Source organism: Gadus morhua, chromosome 13 (assembly GCF_902167405.1).
Source record: "Gadus morhua chromosome 13, gadMor3.0, whole genome shotgun sequence".
Lineage (NCBI taxonomy): Eukaryota > Metazoa > Chordata > Actinopteri > Gadiformes > Gadidae > Gadus > Gadus morhua.
The window spans coordinates 11251784-11273771 of NC_044060.1; the positions used below are offsets into that span (position 1 = coordinate 11251784).

The window sequence follows — 21988 nt, forward strand, 5'->3', positions numbered from 1 at the left end:
GGATCCCTGCCCCTGTGACGGGTTTGGCAGCAACCGTAGGGCGAGACGGAGAGAGGGAGCCTCAGAGAGAGCGAGCGATAGAGAGACATGGGTTTATTACCATATATTAATTTGGCAGAAGGCAGCACACATCCAGCAGGAGTCAACTGATGCTGGTGCTTGTTTGTTTGGCGCGCACGAGAGAGAGACAGATGGAGGGGGGGAGAGAGACAGAGAGAGAGAGAGAGAGAGAGAGAGAGAGAGAGAGAGAGAGAGAGAGAGACAGAGAGACAGAGAGAGACAGAGAGACAGAGAGACAGAGAGCGAGAGAGAGAGAGAGAGAGAGAGAAAATACTGACAAATTCTATTCATGTCATCTTGAATGAAAATTTAGTTTTATTACGAATACATTTACATTAGTATTAGTAGTTAATATCATTATCAGAGCTAATACATTGTCCACACACAACTTGTGTAGTGCCTTTACTATGGAATGTGATATATTCCAAATATCCCACTTGCTATTCAAGTGGGATATTTGGAATATATCCAAATATATTCCAAAGGGAGGGAGGGAGAGAGGGAGGGAGGGAGGGAGGGAGGGATGGATGGATAGAGATGGATATAGGTGAGAGGGGAGATGGATGGAGAGCGGTACAGAGGGAAGGTGGTGAGAAAGAGGGAGGTAAAGCGAGAGAGTAGGAGGCACATAAAGTTAACAGATAAACTGGAATGCTTGGACCGGGGACGGATAGACGGCCGGGTGAGATTGAGCGAGGGGAAGGAGGATCGATCGGCAGATGGGTGCAGGCCGACGGCCCTGCAGGTGACCCCGCAGTGCAGTGCAGTGCTGTGTTCTTGTTTTTCTGCGTTCATTTACCAAGCAGGAAACGTCAGGGACCTCAAAGCCATAGCCACAACAGTTCAAAATATAGCCTATATAGCACTGCTCCTCCAACGGTCGTCGTGACTCAGGAACACCAACGCAACAGCGTCGGCCGTATCGTACCTCTCGCCAGAACAGAAGCGGCGTGATGGAGCTGGGGAACAGAGGGAGCAGCCTCTATCTTCAGGAGGGAGTGAGAGAGAGAGAGAGAGAGAGAGGGGGAGAGAGAGAGAGAGAGAGAGGGGTTGTGGCGGCGACCAGAGGGAGACTGATTAAAGGGAGGGACACGGAGAGATGGATGCTGGGAGAGAGGAGGAGAGCGGGCTCCGGGTGACAGAGGGGTGACCTCTGATGCGTCACTTTGAGGGAGGGAGATAGGGAGAGAGAGCGAGGGGGAACGGGGGTGACAGCAGCCATCTGTTAGTCTGGGCTCCGGTTCGGGGTTTGTTTGGGTGTGGATCCGCGCGTTGGTGTGTTCTGGATGACACCACATACAGACATATAAACATTGCACATGCACGCGCATACACGTGCACACACACACTCACTCACGCACTACGTATGACCTGACACCATGTATCTAATGTTTTGAAAAATATTGTACAGTATAAAGGCATTTCACTATTTCTAAATCTTAAATTAGATAGGTACTACCAGTACACTAAAGGTATGAGGTTAGGAACGGTCAAGCACATACACCGGTGGAATAGTGTTTTTCTCTGAGAATATATACACATGCTTTGACTTCACAAGCAGTTGTGTACCCGTTTGTCTTTCCGCACTAATGTTCGGAAAGTTCACCCAAGCCACTGCCTGCCATTCTCACCTTGAAATGTCACCTCGGAAATACCAAGGCTATTTTGGGCTCTTCTTCACTAAACAGCGGACACACACTGTGGCGCTCGATGACTATTCATTGTCTCCCCACAGAGGTTACTTTCACCAAGAGCTGCACTTCAATCCCAATCATTCGGGTGTTCAGTATACCGTCAGGAAATAGAGCTGTTGACCCCAGACGACCACGTTACATCACGGGTCAGGAGAGTTTAGTGGGGGGTTTGACTCCAAGCCGTAAGGCACTGGTTTTGATCCTCCATTGCCCAAGTCAACTCGTAGCCACTTCCTTCTCCTCTAGAGTAATGTCTCTGTGAGTCAGACGTTGGATACATTTGGCAACTTCGGAGTCGCCCAAAAAGCTAACTAGTAGATAGTTAGTCTCACAATTCAGACTACACAGGTTAATATCTAAAGTCTGATGGCAGACAACCTAAAGTCTGGGTGAACAAGGTGCTTCACTTCCCTTTACATTTGCTTGCACCAATTATCTTGCTGGAGGGGCTGGGATCTTTAAATGCACACAAACCAGGCCAACAATGGTAAACGGTTAAACAATAAGTGTTAAATTAACAAGATGTATGCTGGCCATTATAGAAATGCACTTAAAACTTCACCCCCTCCTGCAAAACACTTCTTTGGGGTAACGTACCTCCTTAACGAAACAGGAAATAAAAGTTGTATCTTTTGCCCCTTCATTTTTTGGTCTCCCTGCAGAAGTTTTAATATAACATAGTTATAAGAGTCCGGCAAAGGACTAACAAGTAAACAGCGTGTAAACAACAGGATCAAGCTCACGTTGAGCTGGGGCTCCTCTCCCTCCACAGCCTTTGCTGAGCTGCAGACGGACATCCACGAGCTCACCCAGGAGTTGGACGGCGCCGGCATCCCCTTCCTGGACTACCGCACCTACGCCATGAGGGTCCTGTTCCCGGGCATCGAGGACCACCCCGTGCTCAAGGAGATGGAGGTACTGGTCAGTAGAGCCCTATGCTTATTAAGTCCACATTAAGTTCACACACACACACACACACACACACACACACACACACACACACATATATACAGGCAAGCACCCACACATTCAGACTGCACCACACTCACACATGCAGGAACGTAGGCATGCACACACACACGCCCACATACACACACTCCCACATGCAGAGTCACGCATTCGCGTGCGCGCGCACACATACACGCATATATACATGCAGAGACTTGCATACACACACACACACACACACACACACACACACACACACACACACACACACACACACACACACACACACACACACACACACACACACACACACACACACAAATGATATTCAGTCAGATGGAAGAGCTTTGTTTTCTTTGGTAGGATTTGTTTTGTTAGGAAATTATCAATTGAGCAAAAACTTTTTACAACTTTCAGCTCTTGCTAATTATGCTTATCAGCACAATAATCGACATATTCGATTTAGATTGAGACAGTGAATGTTGCTTAAAATGTTAGGTCTGTCAGTGTTAAAGACTTCCCAAAGACCTGAGGGGTGGTGACTTTCTCTTAGTTTTAGCTTCTGTCTTCTTCTTTAAGTTCAGTTTGCAATAAGTTAGCCCTGGGATAACCTGCGGGCTACCAGACAACTTTGAGCCTTGAAGGCTGCTGTAAGCTGTAAATTCAGTGTAACGACCCAGACCTTGGAGGAAGGGAGTGAGCGCTAATGAGCTCGGGGTCGTACGGAAAGCTACTTGGCTCCGGCGGTGATAGTTGTGGAGGCAGGTGTGCGTGGTTACGCGGCGCTGCAGAGCATGGCCCGCTAAGCTAACAGTGAACTGAACTGATGGATCGAAGCCTTGATGGAACAAAGTGTCCAAAGGGCTATAAGGAGAAAAGGGAAAAGATCTAAAGCCCATGTTTCATGGGCTCTGCGGATAATGCGCTTTTCCATTCTCGACTCATTTCTCAGGAGGGAACCCTCAATTACCTCCGTGGAAGTTGTGTCGCCGAGGCATTGTAATGCATTGACACCGATACGTACACTTTCATTATTCGGGCGCCGTACGCCACATACATCACACCCTAATGCACAAGCGTTGATACCCAGGTGACGTCCTGTGTTTGTGTGTGTGAATGGCGTTGTGCTGACGCTGTAAAGGCAGGGTGCTGAGACATATCTACCAGTGCTATCAACTGTATTCCTGCGGGATGGCCCCGGCGCTGCATTGGATTTTCATTTGTATGGTCCAGGCAATCACAGGCCACAGTGGTGCACTAGCTGGCGGATCAATTTCTTATTACAGCATGAAGCTCCCCACTTTAAAGCACCACCGCCACAAAACTCTCTCTCTCCCTCTCCTTCTTCTTACCTATATACCTCTGGCCCACGCAAGCTGGCTCTCTCTCTAGCTCTCGCTCTCTCTCTCTCTTTCCCCTCCCTACAGGTTAACCTATGCCTCTCTCTCAACTTCTTCCCCATTGCATTAGTGTAAGAAGTTCTGGGCGATATAGTTGGGTGAACATGTACAGGAGGTGCAGAGATGGGAGTGATTTAGTAAAGGCACACAGAGGAGGGAGGAAGGGAACGATGGAGCAGAAAAAGAAGAAAGAACTGATCAGTGGTGGATCTTTTCAAAACCCGTTTGCCACTACTCTGGCTCCCTTTGTTCCTGTGCACTGCAAAACAGTGAAGTACAGGGATGGGCCTCCTGTTATAAAGCGCGCTCATTCCCTCTGCCATCCTGCAGGACTCATTCATTATTCTCTGTGGATGCATCAAAAGGGCTGTAAAATAACTTCTTCCTCCCTCTCTCTCTCTCTCTCTCTCTCTGCTTTTTCTCTCGGCCTCTCTTATCTCGCGCCTCTGTATCTCTTCCCTCACTCTGTTTCTTATCTCACTCTCATCCCTATCCCACTCTTTCTTTCCTTTTCCTCTTTCCCTCTCACCCTTATGCTCATCTCCCTCAATCTCTCTTCTCTATTTACCTTCTCTCCTCTACCCCTTCCTCCCAACACCCCCCTTCTCTCTCTCTATCTACTCATTCTTCTCCCACTCTTCTCTCTCTCCTGTATCTGTCCCGTTCTCTCTCTCTCTCTCTCTCTCTCTCTCTCTCTCTCTCTCTCTCTCTGTCTCTGTCTCTGTCTCTGTCTCTCTCTCTCTCTCTCTCTCTCTCTCTCTCTCTCTCTCTCTGTCTCTCTGTCTCTCTCTCTGTCTGTCTGTCTCTGTCTCTCTCTCTCTCTATCTCTCTATCTCTCTCTCTCTCCTCCACCCACCCAGGTGCAGGCCAACGTGGAGAAGGCCCTGACGCTGTTCGGCCAGCTGCTCACCAAAAAGCACTTCCTGCTCACCTTCATCCGCACGCTGGAGGCCCAGCGCTCCTTCTCCATGCGCGACCGCGGCAACGTGGCCTCGCTCATCATGACGGCGCTGCAGGGCGAGATGGAGTACGCCACCGGCGTGCTCAAGCAGCTGCTGTCCGACCTCATCGACAAGAACCTGGAGAGCAAGAACCACCCCAAGCTGCTGCTGCGGAGGTAAGGAACCGGACCCCCCCCCGGGGGGAGCCCCCTGCAGTCAATGGCAAGCGTTTCTATGGGTCTCCGTAAAGCCAAGAGGTCACTCGTGCAGAGTATTCCGGGTCAATAGTGCTTGTGAGGACATCACTTCCATCTCTTACACTGTTGTCCAGCTCATTGTCTATTATAGTCCTGTTGGAGTGGGAATGCAGTGGGAATGTAGCTTCTCTCTCGGTCTGTCTGTCTCCGTCTCACTCTCTCTCTCTCTCCCCATCTGTCTGTCTGTCTCTGTCTCTCTTTCCTGCTGTCTGTCGGTCTCTCTCTCTCTCTCTCTCTCTCTCTCTCTCTCTCTCTCTCTCTCTCTCTCTCTCTCTCTCTCTCTCTCTCTCTCTCTCTCTCTCTCTCTCTCTCTCCTCCCTCCGTAACCTTCTATCTCTCTCTTCACCCTGTCCCTGTCAGAGAGGATTACACCCCTGAGCAAACACACTCCCTGCAGAGCTAGTCAGACTGCAGAGACCTCTCCTGTGCTTGCTTGTGTACACACACACACATTCACAAACACGCACACACACACGCATAGACACACGCACGCACAGACACATAAAGACACTCACACACAAATATATAAAAACATACCCACAAACGAGCAGGTAAAGAGGAAAAGGTAGAAAGGTTAGGCATTGACGATGGGAGGGTGTGATTGGCCGGAGGGGAAGCCGTAAATATCAGGTGGAAGGGAACAGCGGGGGTGGGGCAGGGGCGGGTGGAAGGGATGACTGACAGGAAGAGGAAGAGAACAAAGCATCCAGGGGGGGTATGACCAGGATGAAGATGGACAGAGAGTGAGAGAGGGGGGAGAAAACGATAAGAAATGGCAGCATGAAGGTTGAGGTTACAGAGAAGACTTACGGCAATTTATTTAGCAAGAATAACAAATGAACAATGTTGTTCTATTGGGCTATATTTACACTATCCAGTCTATGCAAGGCATGGGATGGATTTTATGAATAAATGTTTATGATGAATACATTTCCAGATGGCATAATATATGCTGTTAAAGAAATGCCCTGGGGCTTCCACTCTTCAACTTTTCTATTCCTGAGTTGTAACTGTCGATGGTATCCAAAACCCTAACCTCGGAAGTTCGAAGCCAACAATTCCAACGGATAAGAGCTCTCGCTCGGAAGCTTCTGGATCGTATTGACAGGAAGCAGCGTTGCCCTCTAGCATGTTCCGTTCAGGTGCGTCAACCTACTCCATTTTGTTCTGCTGACCGTTCCCCGGCTGCCTCTTCTCCACCTGCTTCTCGCCGCCAGTTGTGCTCAAAGCAAACGGAGAGAAAAATAAAATAAAGGATCACAATTGACGCTTCATAGTCTGAGAGCAAACCATGGAGAGAGCAACCGTTAGACCTCATGGGGGGCTCGTCTTACACAAACCGTGAATCTTAACCGTTGCTCTACTTCCCTCCTCTCTTCTTCTCTTCTTCTTCGCCTCTTCCCATGTATTTTAGTGTATCTCTTCTCCATTCCTGCCTCATCAAAAAAACATTTGCGTGCACAGTGAACTAGAAAATACCCCTGTCCCGAAAGATTGAGAGGGAGGGAGGGAGGGAGACGAAATATAAAAAGGTCACGCATACAAGAAGGCATGCTGGGGAACGTGGCACAAAGGAAAAGCTTAGTTAGTCAACCAAGTAACTGATCGCCAAACTTACCGGAAACCTCCATTGTGTTACTCCGTTAGTATAGGAGAAAATGGCTTTCTCTCTCAATCCATATCCATCCATCCATCCATTTCTCTCTTATGCTCTGGTAGATGAATCATACATGTGAAACGTTGACTGAGTATAATATTACAAATATTAAAATAAACGCTCTGACTGCAATCGCCGACTGCAACCCGCCATTAAAAACCCTGGCAATGATCTTTCATATAGCTGTTGAACTAATTAGATCCAATGAGTTAATTACAATGGCTGTTAATTGCTGTGCTTTATTTGTATGCCGTGCGCGTGCATGTGTGCACGTGTTTACGTGTGCGTACGTGTGCACGTGTGTTGGCGGCTGCGCAGGTCTTGAGGTTCCCCTCATTACGTGCCAGGTTTGTGATTAACAAGGGAAGTTGGCGTATTATACTAATTGCTGTTGTTGTTTTTTTTTTCTCTGCTGTATTTTTTCTTTAATGAAGACGGGTGGGATCGGTTAGGGGGAAAATTAAATTGGTATTGTGGGGGGGGCGGGGGGGGGGAAATGAGGTTTGTTATACCACACTAATTGTTTGTGTGTGATGTAGGAGGAAAGCCTCCGTTATGTTTGAACTCAAGCGATACACACAAAGACAGATCAGTGTAGGGATGGGGCCGTAGTGTTTGTCTCTTTGAAGTACGTACAGGTATGAAAAAACGATTGCTGGTGAAAATATAAATATATGCCTACAGGTTGAAACCGAGGGCATGCTACTGCTACTGTTGGGATGGAGCAAGCACATTTGGACTTACTCTTATTCACCTCTGTCGACCTCCCTCTCACTCTCCCTCCCAGGACCGAGTCTGTTGCTGAAAAGATGCTCACGAACTGGTTCACCTTCCTGCTTTACAAGTTCCTCAAGGTAAGAGCGTCCTCACTGGATGTACTTTCTGCGTACGTGTGTATCTGTGTGTGTGTATGTGCTAAAGCTTAACTTCCCACTGATACTGTGAAAGTAGGAAAACCTTCACAGTGCTCCCGCTTATTTCACTCTTTTAAAAAACATTCAGGCTGCATATCTCTCTTCGTCTCTCCCTCTTTCGCACTTCTCTCTTTCTCGCTCTCTCTATCTCGCTCGTCTCTCTCGCTCTCTCTCTTCTCTCTCGCTCTCTCTCTTCTCTCTGCCCTCTGTGTCTGTTTGGAAATGGATGGGGGATAGAATGAGTGTGTTTCGCGCCATGGTGAGAATCTCGCCACACAGCCTGTTGGTGATGGTGGAGCTAACCAGCCTAGGAGCCACACACACCACGGTGGTCCTGCATCAGCCAAGAACAGACCTTGGGCTGGACCGTCCACCCACCAGGCGGCCTGGGGGAGGGCACACGCACACAATCTGTGTCGCTGTGTGCGCACGAAGCCTGCATGTAAACGTGCAAGGCCCCCCTGCTGGCATTTGAGATTATGCAGTCTACTCGGTGTGACTGACCAATCAGAAGCAATCACTGGCCCGCATGCACAATTATAAATGCACCGTGCATAGTGATATCTGGTGGAGCGAGTGAAATGTAATAAAACATATTGAATTAAGCACAGAAAGGAAATACATTACACTACATAAGAGAAATATGGTGACATGTATACAGGGATAATAACTTTATTCTAATTGAAAAAGTATGTTGTCGATGTTGAATAAATACAGGGAAGATGTAGACGGTGAGTAGTTGCAGCATATCCATAAATAGTTAGAGAATTATGAGTTGTGGGAGTTAGGTGTGGTGTGTAATATTTAGAAGAGGAAAGCAAAGAATGGTGTGAAAGACGAGGAGAAGGAAGGGGAGAGAAGGAGTTGAGAGGACTACCCACAGTCAGCAGATATGTATGCGGTTCATAATTAACAAACTCCACCATCTACTCCGCCCGATTCTCTGAGTGACACAGGCGATGACTTGGCTGATCTGATTCTGTGATAAATCAACAGTCAAGTCTGCCTTACTCAGCGTTTTGTAACACCTGTCTCAACAGACGCCTGCACAACCAGAGAAAGTGAATTAAAAGTGCCAACGTTGTGCCCGTGGAAATGGATATCGTAGAAATAAAATGTGTGCAGCAAAAAAATGAGAGAAGTCAGATTGTCCTGAAAATAGCCCATTGACTCCGCTGTGTTGGTTGGAGAATAATCCTTTGGCCTGCTGCTCTTATCCGGAGACCCAGGAGTATGAACCCCCTAGTTAATGAAACAGGGAAATGGCTCGGAAGAAACGCAGACGCCGCGGAGACTCAGCCCAGACGCTACTTGGTCAGCAATCAGTACGAGGGCAGAGGGGGAAAGGGAGAGAGGGGGAGAAGGGAGAGAGGGGGAGAGGGAGAAGGAGGCAGGGAGCAGGAGAACGAGAGGCCCAGAGCCCCAGTGCTCGTTGCCCGGCTGACACGTCTCACACACCAAAGTGCTTCTCCAAGCGTATTCTCACTCCTCTGTCATTAACCTTCTATTAACTCCTCCATCAACTAACACTCACTCAACTCGGCCTCACTCAGGTCCTCCACGTATCTCCTTCTCCTCTCCCACTTTCTAATTTTCCCTATTTTTTGGTTTCCTTCTCTTCCACGCAAATCATGCACCCTAAAAGACAAAGGGGAGCTTTGTGTGTAGGATGAGGTCAAGGCCTCGTCACTTAGTGTGAGAGTTTGGAAGAACGTTGGAAGTGCAGAGAGCAGCATTCAACAAATATACCGCTCTTAGATGTGGTTTGTCTTTTATTCACAATGCATGATAGGCAATGACATGCATTTCTCTCTTTATCTCTCTCTGTTTCTCTTGTTCTGTGTGTTTCTCTCTCTATCCCTCTCCTTCTCTCTGACCCGCTCTCTCTTCCTCTCAATCTCTCTCCCTCCCTCTCCCTACTCTCTGTGTATCTCTGTCTGTCTATCTGTGTCTATCTCTATCTCTAACCTGTGTGTATCTCTGTCTATCTGTGTCTATCTTTCTCTCTAACCTGTGTGTATCTCTGTCTGTTTATCTGTGTCTATCGTTCTCTCTAACCTGTGTGTATCTCTGTCTGTTTATCTGCGTCTATCGTTCTCTCTAACCTGTGTGTATCTCTGTCTATCTTTCTGTGTCTATCTCTCTCTCTAACCTGTGTGTACCTCTGTCTATCTTTCTGTGTCTATCTCTCTCTCTAACCTGTGTGTATCTCTGTCTATCTTTCTGTGTCTATCTCTCTCTCTAACCTGTGTGTATCTGTCTGTCTATCCGTGTCTATCTCTCTCTCTAACCTGTGTGTATCTCTGTCTCTCTCCCGTCAGGAGTGTGCTGGGGAGCCCCTCTTCATGCTGTACTGTGCCATGAAGCAGCAGATGGAGAAGGGTCCCATCGACGCCATCACAGGCGAGGCCCGCTACTCGCTCAGCGAGGACAAGCTCATCAGACAGCAGATTGACTACAAGACCCTGGTCAGTACTGAAGCGCTACACCCACACGCTACAAATAATCACCTTATCGATGAATGGAGTGTTTTAGTGATGAGGTGATGGAGGGGGTGAGAGGCGTGTTACAGGAGGTGCCGTCGTTCGTAGTAGTAGAATTCGCAGAGCGAGGGTGGATATACTTGGTATACTTGCTTAAAACAGCAAGTCATTAAATAGCAAGAAAAAAAAATCATTGGCAAGATTTAGTATACCGCTTCTTTAGGTGGTATGACTTTAAAATCAAGGTCTATTTATTTATATCGATGAAGTCCAGGTCATTTTTATAAACGGGCTTCTTCTTCTTCTTCTTCTTCTTCTTCTTCTTCTTCTTCTTCTTCTTCTTCTTCTTCTTCTTCTTCATCATTCCGACAAAAGATTCAATAATGAAGGAGATGGTTGTGTGTTCATCACATTAAAGACCAGCCGGTGCATTGATTAATTATCCATCACTCAATCCAAGATAAATAAGTTCAACAATCCAGAAACAGAATAATTCAACGCTTTTAAATGGGACATTTAATAAAACAGTTTATTGAATAAAAGAACAACCGAATGGGTTAATAAATTATTTAAAAACGCAAAGGGCTCAAATTATGAATCAATTATTTGCTCCTTCAGGACACCAGATCTGCCACATTGATCCGTTTAAGACCATGTGACGCCTAGATGGTCGCAGGCCTTACATCTTTGACCCGACAGTTCACGATGATCTGGGAGGGCGGAGCCTATTCTCGCTTATTTTCCTATGGAACCAATCATGAACCTCCTCTCCTTATTACCAACCCCACCCCCTTCAGACACTGCACTGCGTGAACCCGGAGAACGAGAATGCGACAGAGGTGACGGTGAAGTGTCTGAACTGCGACACGGTGACGCAGGTGAAAGAGAAGCTTCTGGACGCCGTGTACAAGGGAACACCCTACTCCCAGAGGCCCAAGGCCGCAGACATGGACCTGGGTATGCACTGGAACACACACACACACACACACACACACACACCGTACTCCCAGAGGCCCAAGGCCGCAGACATGGACCTGGGTATGCACTGGAACACACACACACACACACACACACACACACAAACCGTACTCCCAGAGGCCCAAGGCCGCAGACATGGACCTGGGTATGCACTGGAACACACACACACACACACACACACACACACACACACACACACATACATACACATACACACAAACACAAACCGTACTCCCAGAGGCCCAAGGCCGCAGGCATGGACCTGGGTATGCACTGGAACACACACACACACACAAACAGGTAGACACACAAACCGTACTCCCAGAGGCCCCAGGCCGCAGACATGGACCTGGGTATGCACTGGAACACACACACATACATGCACATGCATACACACAAACACACACAATGTACTCACCGGAGACCCAAGGCCTCATACATGGACCCACATACAGAACATTCATATGGAAAATACACACGCAATGTCGAATATAGACATACAGACAACGCAGAACACACATGTACAATACACACGCGTACAATACTCAACCTTCACAACTGACGTGTCTGTGCGTGCGTGTGTCTGTTCCGACCACCAGAGTGGCGGCAGGGCAGGATGGCCCGGATCATCCTGCAGGACGAGGACGTGACCACCAAGATCGACAACGACTGGAAGAGACTCAACAACCTAGTGCACTACCAGGTAAACACCAGTGCCAACCCCCTCTCCCCTCACTGTAGCAACATTGGTACCTAGCTTTGCTTGCTTTTGTTATTCCCCCCCCCCCCCCCCCCCAAAAAAAAAGCTCCCTTGAAAATGTAAGTCTAACACGTACAGATTGAAGAAAAACCTGTCTAGATGCGAGTGCGTTGGCGACCAACTTCAGATCCCTCCATTTTGTGACGTAGCGTGTCTGTGGTGAAGAGCCTTCTGCGGTGTGTCACGGTTGCTTTAACTTCCCAAACTTTCCCTCTCAGGTGACGGATGGATCAGTGATCGCTTTGGTGCCCAAGCAGAACTCTGCGTACAACATTTCCAACTCCTCCACATTCACCAAGTCCCTCAGCCGATACGGTAAGAGAGGTTGTGTGTCTGTGTGTGTGTGTGTGTCTGTGTGTTTGGGGGGTTATTTTTATGTAAGTACGTACGTATGTATGGTGGTGTGAACGATGCATTTGTTTGTTTCATGTTCAAGCCTTACTTTTCCTCTCTACATCCAAAAATACTCTCTCTCGCTATCTCTCTCTCGCTCTCAAAGCTATCTCCTCTCTCTTCATCTCCGGCTCTGTCTCTCCGGCTGTCAATCACCTCTGTTTCTCCGCTCAATCCCCCGGTTTCATATCGTATCTCCACCTTCGTCTTCACCTTCCGCTCGTCTCCTGCTTCTCCGCCTCTTTTTTAACCATCTCACAGAGCTCCCTCCAATATAATGTTGACCCCTATTACTGGTCCTCACACACGCACACGCACGTACAAACGAGCACCGCAAGGTCTCGGCACTGCTTTCCTGACATTCTCAACCTCTCAATCCCTCCACACTTATCCGCCGAGATGACGAACGTTCGTACACGAAGCCCCCCTGCTCCGCCACACAAAATGAGGGTATCACTGTCTGACATGAAACGTGTGTGTGGGAGTGGGGGGGATTGGAGGTAGCGGAGTGACAGAAGCCGATTTAATAAGAGATGGAAGAGTGACGCTGGAGTGGACAAAGCCCCCACTCTGAATCCAAGGCAAAAAGTATTTTAGAAATGAAACTTTTCCGGGGGAGGACAGAATAGAATCGGATGCAGCATATGGAGTTTGTATTTTGGTGAACTAACAAGCTATTTATTTGAGGGTGATGTGCATGATGTTATTTGCAATTGGTCGTGCTCTTCAAAAACTGCTAAGCTACGAGCTAGTCCTCCCACGTACAATTAACCTAGTCATTTCAGTCAGACGCATTTCTGTCAATAGAACATCTTCACTCGCACAAAAACAATCACAAACTCCCGACACACAACACACACCTAACCATCAAATACAACCCACTGAACCTGTCCTCTTCGTCCTCCCTTCCTCCTCCTCCTCCTCCTCCTCCTCCTCCCTGAGCAGAGAGCATGCTGCGCACGGCTAGCAGCCCCGACAGCCTGCGCTCTCGCACCCCAATGATCACCCCCGACCTGGAGAGCGGCACCAAGCTGTGGCACCTGGTGAAGAACCACGACCACTCGGACCAGAGGGAGGGCGACCGCGGCAGCAAGATGGTGTCCGAGATCTACCTCACCCGGTTGCTGGCCACCAAGGTAAGGAGGTTCACTTTAAACGATCAGTTATGGTTCAACGTCGACGCAACGCAATGACCACGAAGACGCCCCGACGCAGTCGTGAACCTGTTTTAGTTCTGCGTCGGGTTTCAGTGAGCGGACCAATCGCAGCCTTTGCTGCTGCAAGGTTACAATCTTTGGGAGGCGCCCGTCAGGCCCTCGCGGTGGACGCCAGGAGGGTCCGCAAGGAGGGTCCGCAAGGAGGGTCCGCAAGGAGGGTCCTGACGGTCCGCAAGGACGTAAAGGGTCCGTAAACTCCCTCGCGTTACGTCGACGTGGAACCATGACGAGGACTTTAGGCTCGCTTCACACCCAACGATCACGTGCAAGGCGAAGCCGTCGGGCAGATGGACGTCCAGTCACTCACATGCCCTGCACTGCTCTGGTGTTTATCCCACTTCTTACCGACATCTACTCCCTCGCAGTGACCTTTGGTAGGGTTTGGTCGCCTCGAAGCTCATTAACATTTTTCATAACCTTTTACTCAAAAGTTTGCACACAAACAACACCAATACACAAACAACAAGCAAACACACACTCACACACACATGCACATAGCACACCGATACCACACACACAGATACACACACATGCATGCACAGCGATTGAGATTGCGCGTCTTAATTAGCGGGCTGACCTTTGGCTATTGAGTTGTTTGGTTAGTGCTCCACTCCAAAGCCCCTCTCTCTCTGTGGCCTCGGGGCTTGTGGAGCCGGGTCTTTACCCTAAAAGCACAGCCGTCCACTACATGCCCAATCCCCTGCTGTTGGATTTGTGTGTGCGGGTTTTCAAAAAGCAAGTCTGTGTGTGCGTTTGTGTCTCCTAGTAGGGTTTGTGTGTAGATTATATCGTGAGAGGTTATGGGGTCTTAGGGCGATGTGGGTATTGATGGTTTTTGGGGAGTAACTAACGCGGGTCAATGTGAGTGTCATCATTGACTGAGTCAGTCTGCATAGGTCAAACTGTTTGCACCGACACCCACTAGTCAGAAACATTAGCCACGGAGATCCGGCGCTGACATAGTACATGTCACCACACACACACATGCATGCGCACACAAACGTGAGAGTGTTAAATCATCTTGGCTTGCTTTTCTACTCTGTAAACACAGTGCAGTCTTTGGCTGAACTCTTTGCTAGGAAGCATTCATTACGAGACATCAGCCGGTGGTAGACCATTACAGTTAGGACAGAGTGTGCGAGCCGAGGGAACATCTTAATGGCAGCCATAACTTCTAATGGTTCAACCCATAATCCCCCCCATGCCAACTCTATGGGTAATTGCGTTAAATATAAAATCAGACGCAGGCGTTATGAAACAGCCACTCCTTTTTTTGGTAATTGCGCTTGCCAATGAAATGAATATGCTGAGAGGCGCACGGCTCATTTGGGTTCGGTGCCAGAATAGCTGTCAAACCGGCTGGCTGGCCACAACGCAACACCTCGTCCTTCAGCCACCAGTGGAAATATGAGCCTTCGAGAGACGAAGAGATGTTCTGGCTTAATCCCAGAATAGGAATGCAGGTGTCACAGCAGAAGTATGGACTTATAGTAATGAGACTTAAAAAGAGATACGCATACAAAGGACCCATATCTATGTACACAATGCGTAGTAGTCACACAATTTATGTGCAGAATGCAAGCAAGACATTTCTCTCAAGTGTTGAAAAGTGAATCCATTGTAGCTGATGCTGAAGGCCAGCACTAAGCCGGAATCCCTCACCTCCCCTCACCCCGCTCTACTCTTTCCCCTGCAGGGCACGCTCCAGAAGTTTGTGGACGACCTGTTTGAGACCATCTTCAGCACGGCCCACCGGGGCAGCGCTCTGCCGCTGGCCATCAAGTACATGTTTGACTTCCTGGACGAGCAGGCGGACAAGCACTCCATCTCTGACTCCGACGTACGGCACACCTGGAAGAGCAACTGGTGAGTCCGCCTGCACCTGTGAAAGAGTCTGTGTGCGATTGTGAGATCATTTGTATGTGTGTGTGCCTGTGTATGTCTTCCTGGTTTAACGAGTCATCAGGCCCAAGACATAAGCGCGTCCTCAGTAGAATATTACCATTGTAAGATTAGCGTTAGCAGTGAAGCAAAATCTCTCTCGCTTCACTGCTCACGCTACATCATGCTACATTGCACAAGCTTCGTCAGATATTTATTTAACCGCTGTCTCTCTCTCTCTGTCTCTTTCGCTCCCTAGTCTTCCTCTGAGGTTCTGGGTGAACGTGATCAAAAACCCCCAGTTTGTGTTTGACATCCACAAGAACAGTATCACAGACGCGTGCCTGTCTGTGGTGGCCCAGACCTTCATGGATTCGTGCTCCACATCAGAGCACAAATTGGGCAAGGACTCTCCTTCCAACAAGCTGCTCTACGCTAAAGACATCCCCAACTACAAGAACTGGGTAGAAAGGTATGTTGTCGATTCCACCTCTCCCTCTCTCTCTCTCTCTCTCTCTCTCTCTCTCTCTCTCTCTCTCTCTCTCGCTCTCTCTCTCGCTCGCTCCTGGATTTACTGTTGTTGTTGTGGGTTTGTCGACCCATTTGTTTGAGGGATTTTGTATGCTGTTCCTGTGCTAGGGAGTTTGATGTTACAGCTGTTGGCCGATTATTGAGGATTTCACACCTTATCTCTCCTCCAACGTTTGCTGGTCCTTCATATTTATGCTTGCTGTTATTTTGTTACGCACCTATCTTGTGTTTTGGTTTGTCCATACTAAACGATGCCCATTGCACCCTCCCCACCTCTTTCTGTCCTCCCTCATTTCTTCTTTCCTCCCCTATCTCTTCCCCCTTCTTCCGTTCTTACATCTACCCTCCCCTCCCTTCAATCCATCATCCCCGTCCTATCATTCCTCCTTTCTTTAACCTCACGCTTCTCTCCCCCCCCTCCCACAGATACTACTCAGACATCTCCAGGATGTCTGCGATCAGCGACCAGGACATGAGTGCCTACCTGGCGGAGCAGTCGCGCCTGCACCTCAGCCAGTTCAACAGCATGTCCGCCCTGCACGAGATCTACTCCTACATCGTCAAGTACAAGGACGAGGTGAGAGGACACTCACCCTGTCTTTTGCTCCAAATCCTCTGGCTCTAGCATGCTATTATATTAAGATCAGCTTTGCGCACCTTTGCTTATATCTCCTTCATGCGTATGTATGTATGTATGTGTGTGTGAGTGTCTATGTCCTTCTTGCAGTCGGTCGAGTGGATGAACAACTGTGTGACGTTATGCCCTTTGAATTGTGCTGTTTGCCGAGACCTCTCACTAGGCCGAGGACCATTTCTCCATACCATGTTTGGTCCATTTTCCGGTGAGTGCTGGCACTGTTATGTGCATGTGTTTGCTCACCTCCTGCTCTTCTCCACCGGCCTGCAGATCCTGTCGGCCCTGGAGCGGGATGAGCAGTCCCGGAGACAGAGACTGAGGAGCAAACTGGAGCAGGTTATCGACACGATGGCCCTGGCCAGCTGAGAACCAGTCCAGCGCCTCTGATCTCCTCCTCCTCCTCCCTCCGCCAACACCACCGCCGCCGCCGCCGCAACCACCACCACCTCCACCACGACCTCGTCCTGATCCTTCTCCTCTTCTTCTATTTTTCCCCACCCCCCAGCCCAGCCCTCCCCATCTCCATGTCCCTTACCTCGCTCCTCTCAACCAGAGAACCAACTGAAGTTCAGAACCCCCTGGTAAAAAAAAAGAAAGAAAAAACCACAGGAGAAACTGCAAAGGACTAAAGCAGTACACTGCAAAATAGGGGGAGTTCAGCAGAGATGGGTCCTGTGTGTGTGTGTGTGTCTGTGCGTATGTGTGAGCGTGTGCACGCACGTGCCCAAGTGTGTGCGACTATTTTCTGTGCGCGTGTCTTTGGGCCGTAGTCGGTGCACGGATGTGTGCGCACGGGACATTGGGACATTTCCACGTGCCTGTACATCCCTCACCTGTCCCCAGGAAAGCATCTTTGATTGTCGTGGCTGTCGTGGTTTGTGGTTCGCTTAAAAATTTTTGTTTTCCTGGATTTCTTTCTGTCAAGCAATGTCCAGTCAAGCAACTTTATGAAATCGTGAAGGAACTCGACCGCAATCGGCAAACCGCAGGCAGATGAGAGAGAGAGAGAGAGAGAGAGAGAGAGAGAGAAAAAGAAAGAGAGAGAGGGAGCGTTCTGGAACATTTGAGACGAGACCCCCAAAGGATTGACGTGGGGGCCCGTCAGGTCACGTGACTCTTATTCTGACGTCGATGTTTGGGAAGGACTCTTTCTGTTTTTGTATAAATGTAATCAACTGCCCACTCTCTGATCTCTCGCCACTTGCATTACTGCTGAATTTGCACAATTTACAGAAAACGATACAAAGGAAGACTATATAGATATTATATATAAATACAGCTATGTTTTTAAAGAAACAAAGATTAGGGTCATTTTTTTTCTTCTTCTTTTTGAATCACCCAACACAATAAAAAAAAAGCTATGAATCATTATTTAATATTACAACTTTTAAAAAGAAAATCAAGAAAATTATGAAAAAACAGACGTTGTCCTGTGCCATGTTTGCTTTTGAATGTTGTTTAGTGCGGACATTTTGTTGGATGGAATGTGCAACCGTATGATTTAAATATGAACATGCCTAGTGACTGAAAAGGGTTTTAGTGACAAAAAAAACGAGTATACGATGCTAGGGCAGTGAAACACATGATGTGCCCTTGCCTCTCCTCTGACCAGGACGGTTTCTTGAAGCTCGCTGCCTCACTGCAGTGCTGACCTGAAGTTGACGTGTCTGGTTCACACAACGGTGCAATTTGTTGTTGTTTTTTTTTTTTTTTTTTTCCTGGAGAACCAAACGGTGGGCGAATCACCTGGGAGGGTTGCTGTCCTCATGGCCGTAGCCCGGTGTGGTGCCGGGGGGGTCCTGGGGAAGGGTTTAGTGGATCACGGTACGGCGACCCAATGATGAAGTAGCGACGTTGCACTGACCCTCTGCAGACCGTGAATAGTCCCGCTCGGCCCCCCCCGCTTCACACATATCTCCCCGATCTTTGTTTAGTTTTTCTTTTCCTTTTTCTCAGAGATTCAAAGTGACATTTGCACCAGTCCGCAGCCTGCCTCGGCTTCCTCCGGTTGGTCTAGGGCAGACCAATTTAATTTTTTCTGACCCCTCCTAGTCGGAGCAGGCCCGGCGCCTGATGGGTAATGGAGTCCAGGTCTGAGGTCCGGTTGAGGATTAGCCTTTATTTTTTTGAAAGGAGCTGAAATGAGAGAAGACAGGGCACAGCTAAACCAAGCGCTGATAAAAAACACAAGCGACGGGGTGGGGGAAGGGGGGGAGCTGTATCGCTCTGCAAGACATTATCAGTGGTAACACTCCTCCCTCCAATGATAGTGGGACAAGGTGAATATATTTGGAGTGTTCCCCCATCACCGCCACCTCTCGCCCGGTCTGGGAAGAAGGGCTCTTAGGTTAATATATCTGAGAGAGGGGGCGGAGAGATGGAGGGTTTAGCTGATCCTCCTCTCCCGGTAGCCTCCAGCTCTCATCTCTCGCCATGTGGGGCACAGGCTATTTTATGATGATGATTATTATTATTATTATTATTATTACTGCTCCTTTAAGAGGATTTGCATTTTTATTTTATTTTTGGTCTTGAAGTCATGGTATTTTGACTGTGGTGAGAAACGATGTTTTCCTTGATTATTATTTTTTTTATATAGATATTTTTTGGGATTCCTTTATGCTTGCCGAAAAACCAAACTGTGGTCTGTATAATGTTTTTTTTGATGTTATCATTTGTAAATTGTATACTTTTTTCATGGTGAACAGATGCTAGTTGCCTATTTTTTGTAATACGTTTTTTTTTTTGGGACATGTAAATTGTACATTATGACACACAGAAGACAAACTTGTCTTCAGTTTGCCTGAAGTCTACGTACTTGACCGTTCTCAAGGTTTTATTTTCCTGATTTCAAGGATCAACATGAAAAGCATTGCATTAGAGGAGTATCTGTGTCTTTTGTAAAAGGAAATGTGATTTGCTGCTTTTATATTTTGGTTTCCTCCAACATTAGGGCTGCCATTCTCTTTTGCTGATCATCAACGCCGTTGCAGGAACCTGGCATTTCCTATGCCAGGTTCCTTAAAAAACAAATCCAACAAAAGACAGTTCAGAGCATACAACAGGCAACATTCTGACTCAATCTTTCCCAGCCTATTCATTAGCGAATAAGGCTTCATGGCAACACTGATTTATTTATATATATATCTATATATATAATGAATAAATATCATCTAGATCCTATAAAACTATTCATGCATAGAGATATGCTGTGAGCCAAATACAGCCTTGAGGGACCAGTCTGCTGTGATTGGACAACTGCCAACATCACCTAGTCGCTTTCTTCCCTTCTGCTCTAGCTCTCTAGTGACACACATACACACCAAAACCAAACATCTCTGTTGCGGTCCTACCCCTTCACGTCCAAATTTCCGCTTACCCTGGGTTCCAGGGAATTGAAACAGGGTCCCCCCCCCCTCCCCTCCTGATACGAGTACAGTGCTGATTTTCAGCTGTGTCTGTACATTAACACTCTCCAAAACACACGGTTGGGTAAAGACATCTACACAAGCCGGAGAGGGAGGGAGAGAGCTCAGTGCTGTGCATAACAGACACTATGAATTATGGGAAAAGTATTAACTGTATATATTGGGGACAACGACTCGCTCTCCTCTAAAGCACAGTCAGTACCACAGAGAACGGTAAAACGCTACCATATTGCTCCTCTGTAAGACGTAGAAGATATTTAGAAGAAGTGTCCATTCTCAGGTTCCGGAGGCGTATTATTCCATATTGGTCACATGACTGCTGAGGGACTGGTGTTCTCTTTCCGCATGGCTGTTTGGTTTCGCCTTTTCCTTTAAAGATAATATGTGCTGTGAACGTCCAGGGCGCCATGTTGTATTATTTTCTAGGTAAAACGGTTTCGGCGGGGTCCCCTTAAGTCTGCACCGTGTGGCGTGTTGAGTCGTATTTAATCAGTAGGGATGGATCAGATATGCAGCGTGTTTACCTGGCTGTATGCAGGCTCACTGGGTGGGCTGAGGAGCAGTTGATTTACACTGTGTGGACTTAACAAACGAAATGAGATCTGAAGTACTATGAAAAGCACTCATCTTGAGGAAGTAGCTCTGAAGTACGTTTTTTTTTTCTTTGACCTGTTTTCTTAAATCACATCCGACATTCTCCAAAACAACTTTAAGGTGAGAATTGTACAAATGTGCCACCCCCCCCCCCAACATCCTCTATCTATTAAAATGGTCATGGCAGCATTTCTGTTACTGCTCCCTCCTTCCCCAAACTGAGTCCTCCATGGGATCCCAGCATATTGAAATGAAACTTGGACGGCAATGGCAGAAAATCAAGTTTTAATACAACACTGATTCTGATACATTTTTAACGAGTTTCAGACTTGAAGCAACTGTCACAGGTGTGCAGGTTAACATTCATTGTGTAAATATTGTGTTATTTCCTATTTTGCATATTTACTACTTGTAAATAAACACGCATCAAGGAGAGATTAAACATTTTTTGCTAAACTGCGAGTGGAGTGAAATTCTTACAATTTTAATCAAAAAAATGGCACTTGATACAACAAACTAAAGCTATAAAATAACTTTAATTTGTTGGATTACAACACTAACCTCGATGTTTTACTTTACAGAGAGGTACTAGTACTGACTAGGAGCTCATCGCCCTCACAATGCTTAGAATTCAGAGAGCAGTTTGGATAATGGAGCCATTTTGCCACCTCAGCACTTCATCCCGAGACACATAATTCTGTTGTCAGTTGAACGTCACGTGCATGATGAATGAGAGACCATTGGAAGGCACCAATATACCACCTTGGCCTTTTCTCATCACGGCCGACATTCACTGCCCCGCGATCCCACCACCACTTACTCCAAATTATGAAACACAGACACACACACACACACACACACACACACACACACACACACACACACACACACACACACACACACACACACACACACACACACAGGACTCAATGAAGCCGGATAGACAGAAAATGTTATCGTCCGCACCATGTGTATCCAGTCGGGCTAATTCAATTAAAATTCCATCCGAGGAAGAGCGCTAAAATTGTGTAATGGTCGTGGGAGCAGTGAATCTCGTAATGATCCTGTCAAGAGGCAAATGGCCTCGCAGTGCCAACGGGAGGATAAGTCCCTATTTGGAAAGCACCAAACTGCTCGTGTCCCGTCCACCACCACCACCACCACCACCACCTCTATAGCATGGAACATACCGTAGTTAATAAAGCCATGATCTGC

General features: G+C 47.7%; 1 protein-coding gene across 2 annotated transcripts in view; it reads left to right on the top strand.

Annotated features, from left to right (window-relative positions):
- plxna1b (plexin A1b) overlaps positions 1 to 21229 on the top strand; it is a 170232-nt gene extending 149003 nt beyond the window's left edge. Inside the window, exons 21-32 of one of the 2 annotated variants that reach the window (XM_030374090.1) lie at positions 2527 to 2675; positions 4963 to 5219; positions 7745 to 7811; positions 10193 to 10339; positions 11152 to 11311; positions 11932 to 12035; positions 12311 to 12407; positions 13431 to 13621; positions 15399 to 15568; positions 15843 to 16055; positions 16541 to 16691; positions 17022 to 21229. In XM_030374090.1, the coding sequence (XP_030229950.1) occupies positions 2527 to 2675; positions 4963 to 5219; positions 7745 to 7811; positions 10193 to 10339; positions 11152 to 11311; positions 11932 to 12035; positions 12311 to 12407; positions 13431 to 13621; positions 15399 to 15568; positions 15843 to 16055; positions 16541 to 16691; positions 17022 to 17117 (1802 nt within the window). In that variant the 3' untranslated portion in view covers positions 17118 to 21229. The remainder of the gene's footprint in view (positions 1 to 2526; positions 2676 to 4962; positions 5220 to 7744; positions 7812 to 10192; positions 10340 to 11151; positions 11312 to 11931; positions 12036 to 12310; positions 12408 to 13430; positions 13622 to 15398; positions 15569 to 15842; positions 16056 to 16540; positions 16692 to 17021) is intronic. The other variant, XM_030374092.1, reaches the window with a different exon arrangement.
- The last annotated feature ends 759 nt before the right edge of the window (positions 21230 to 21988 follow it).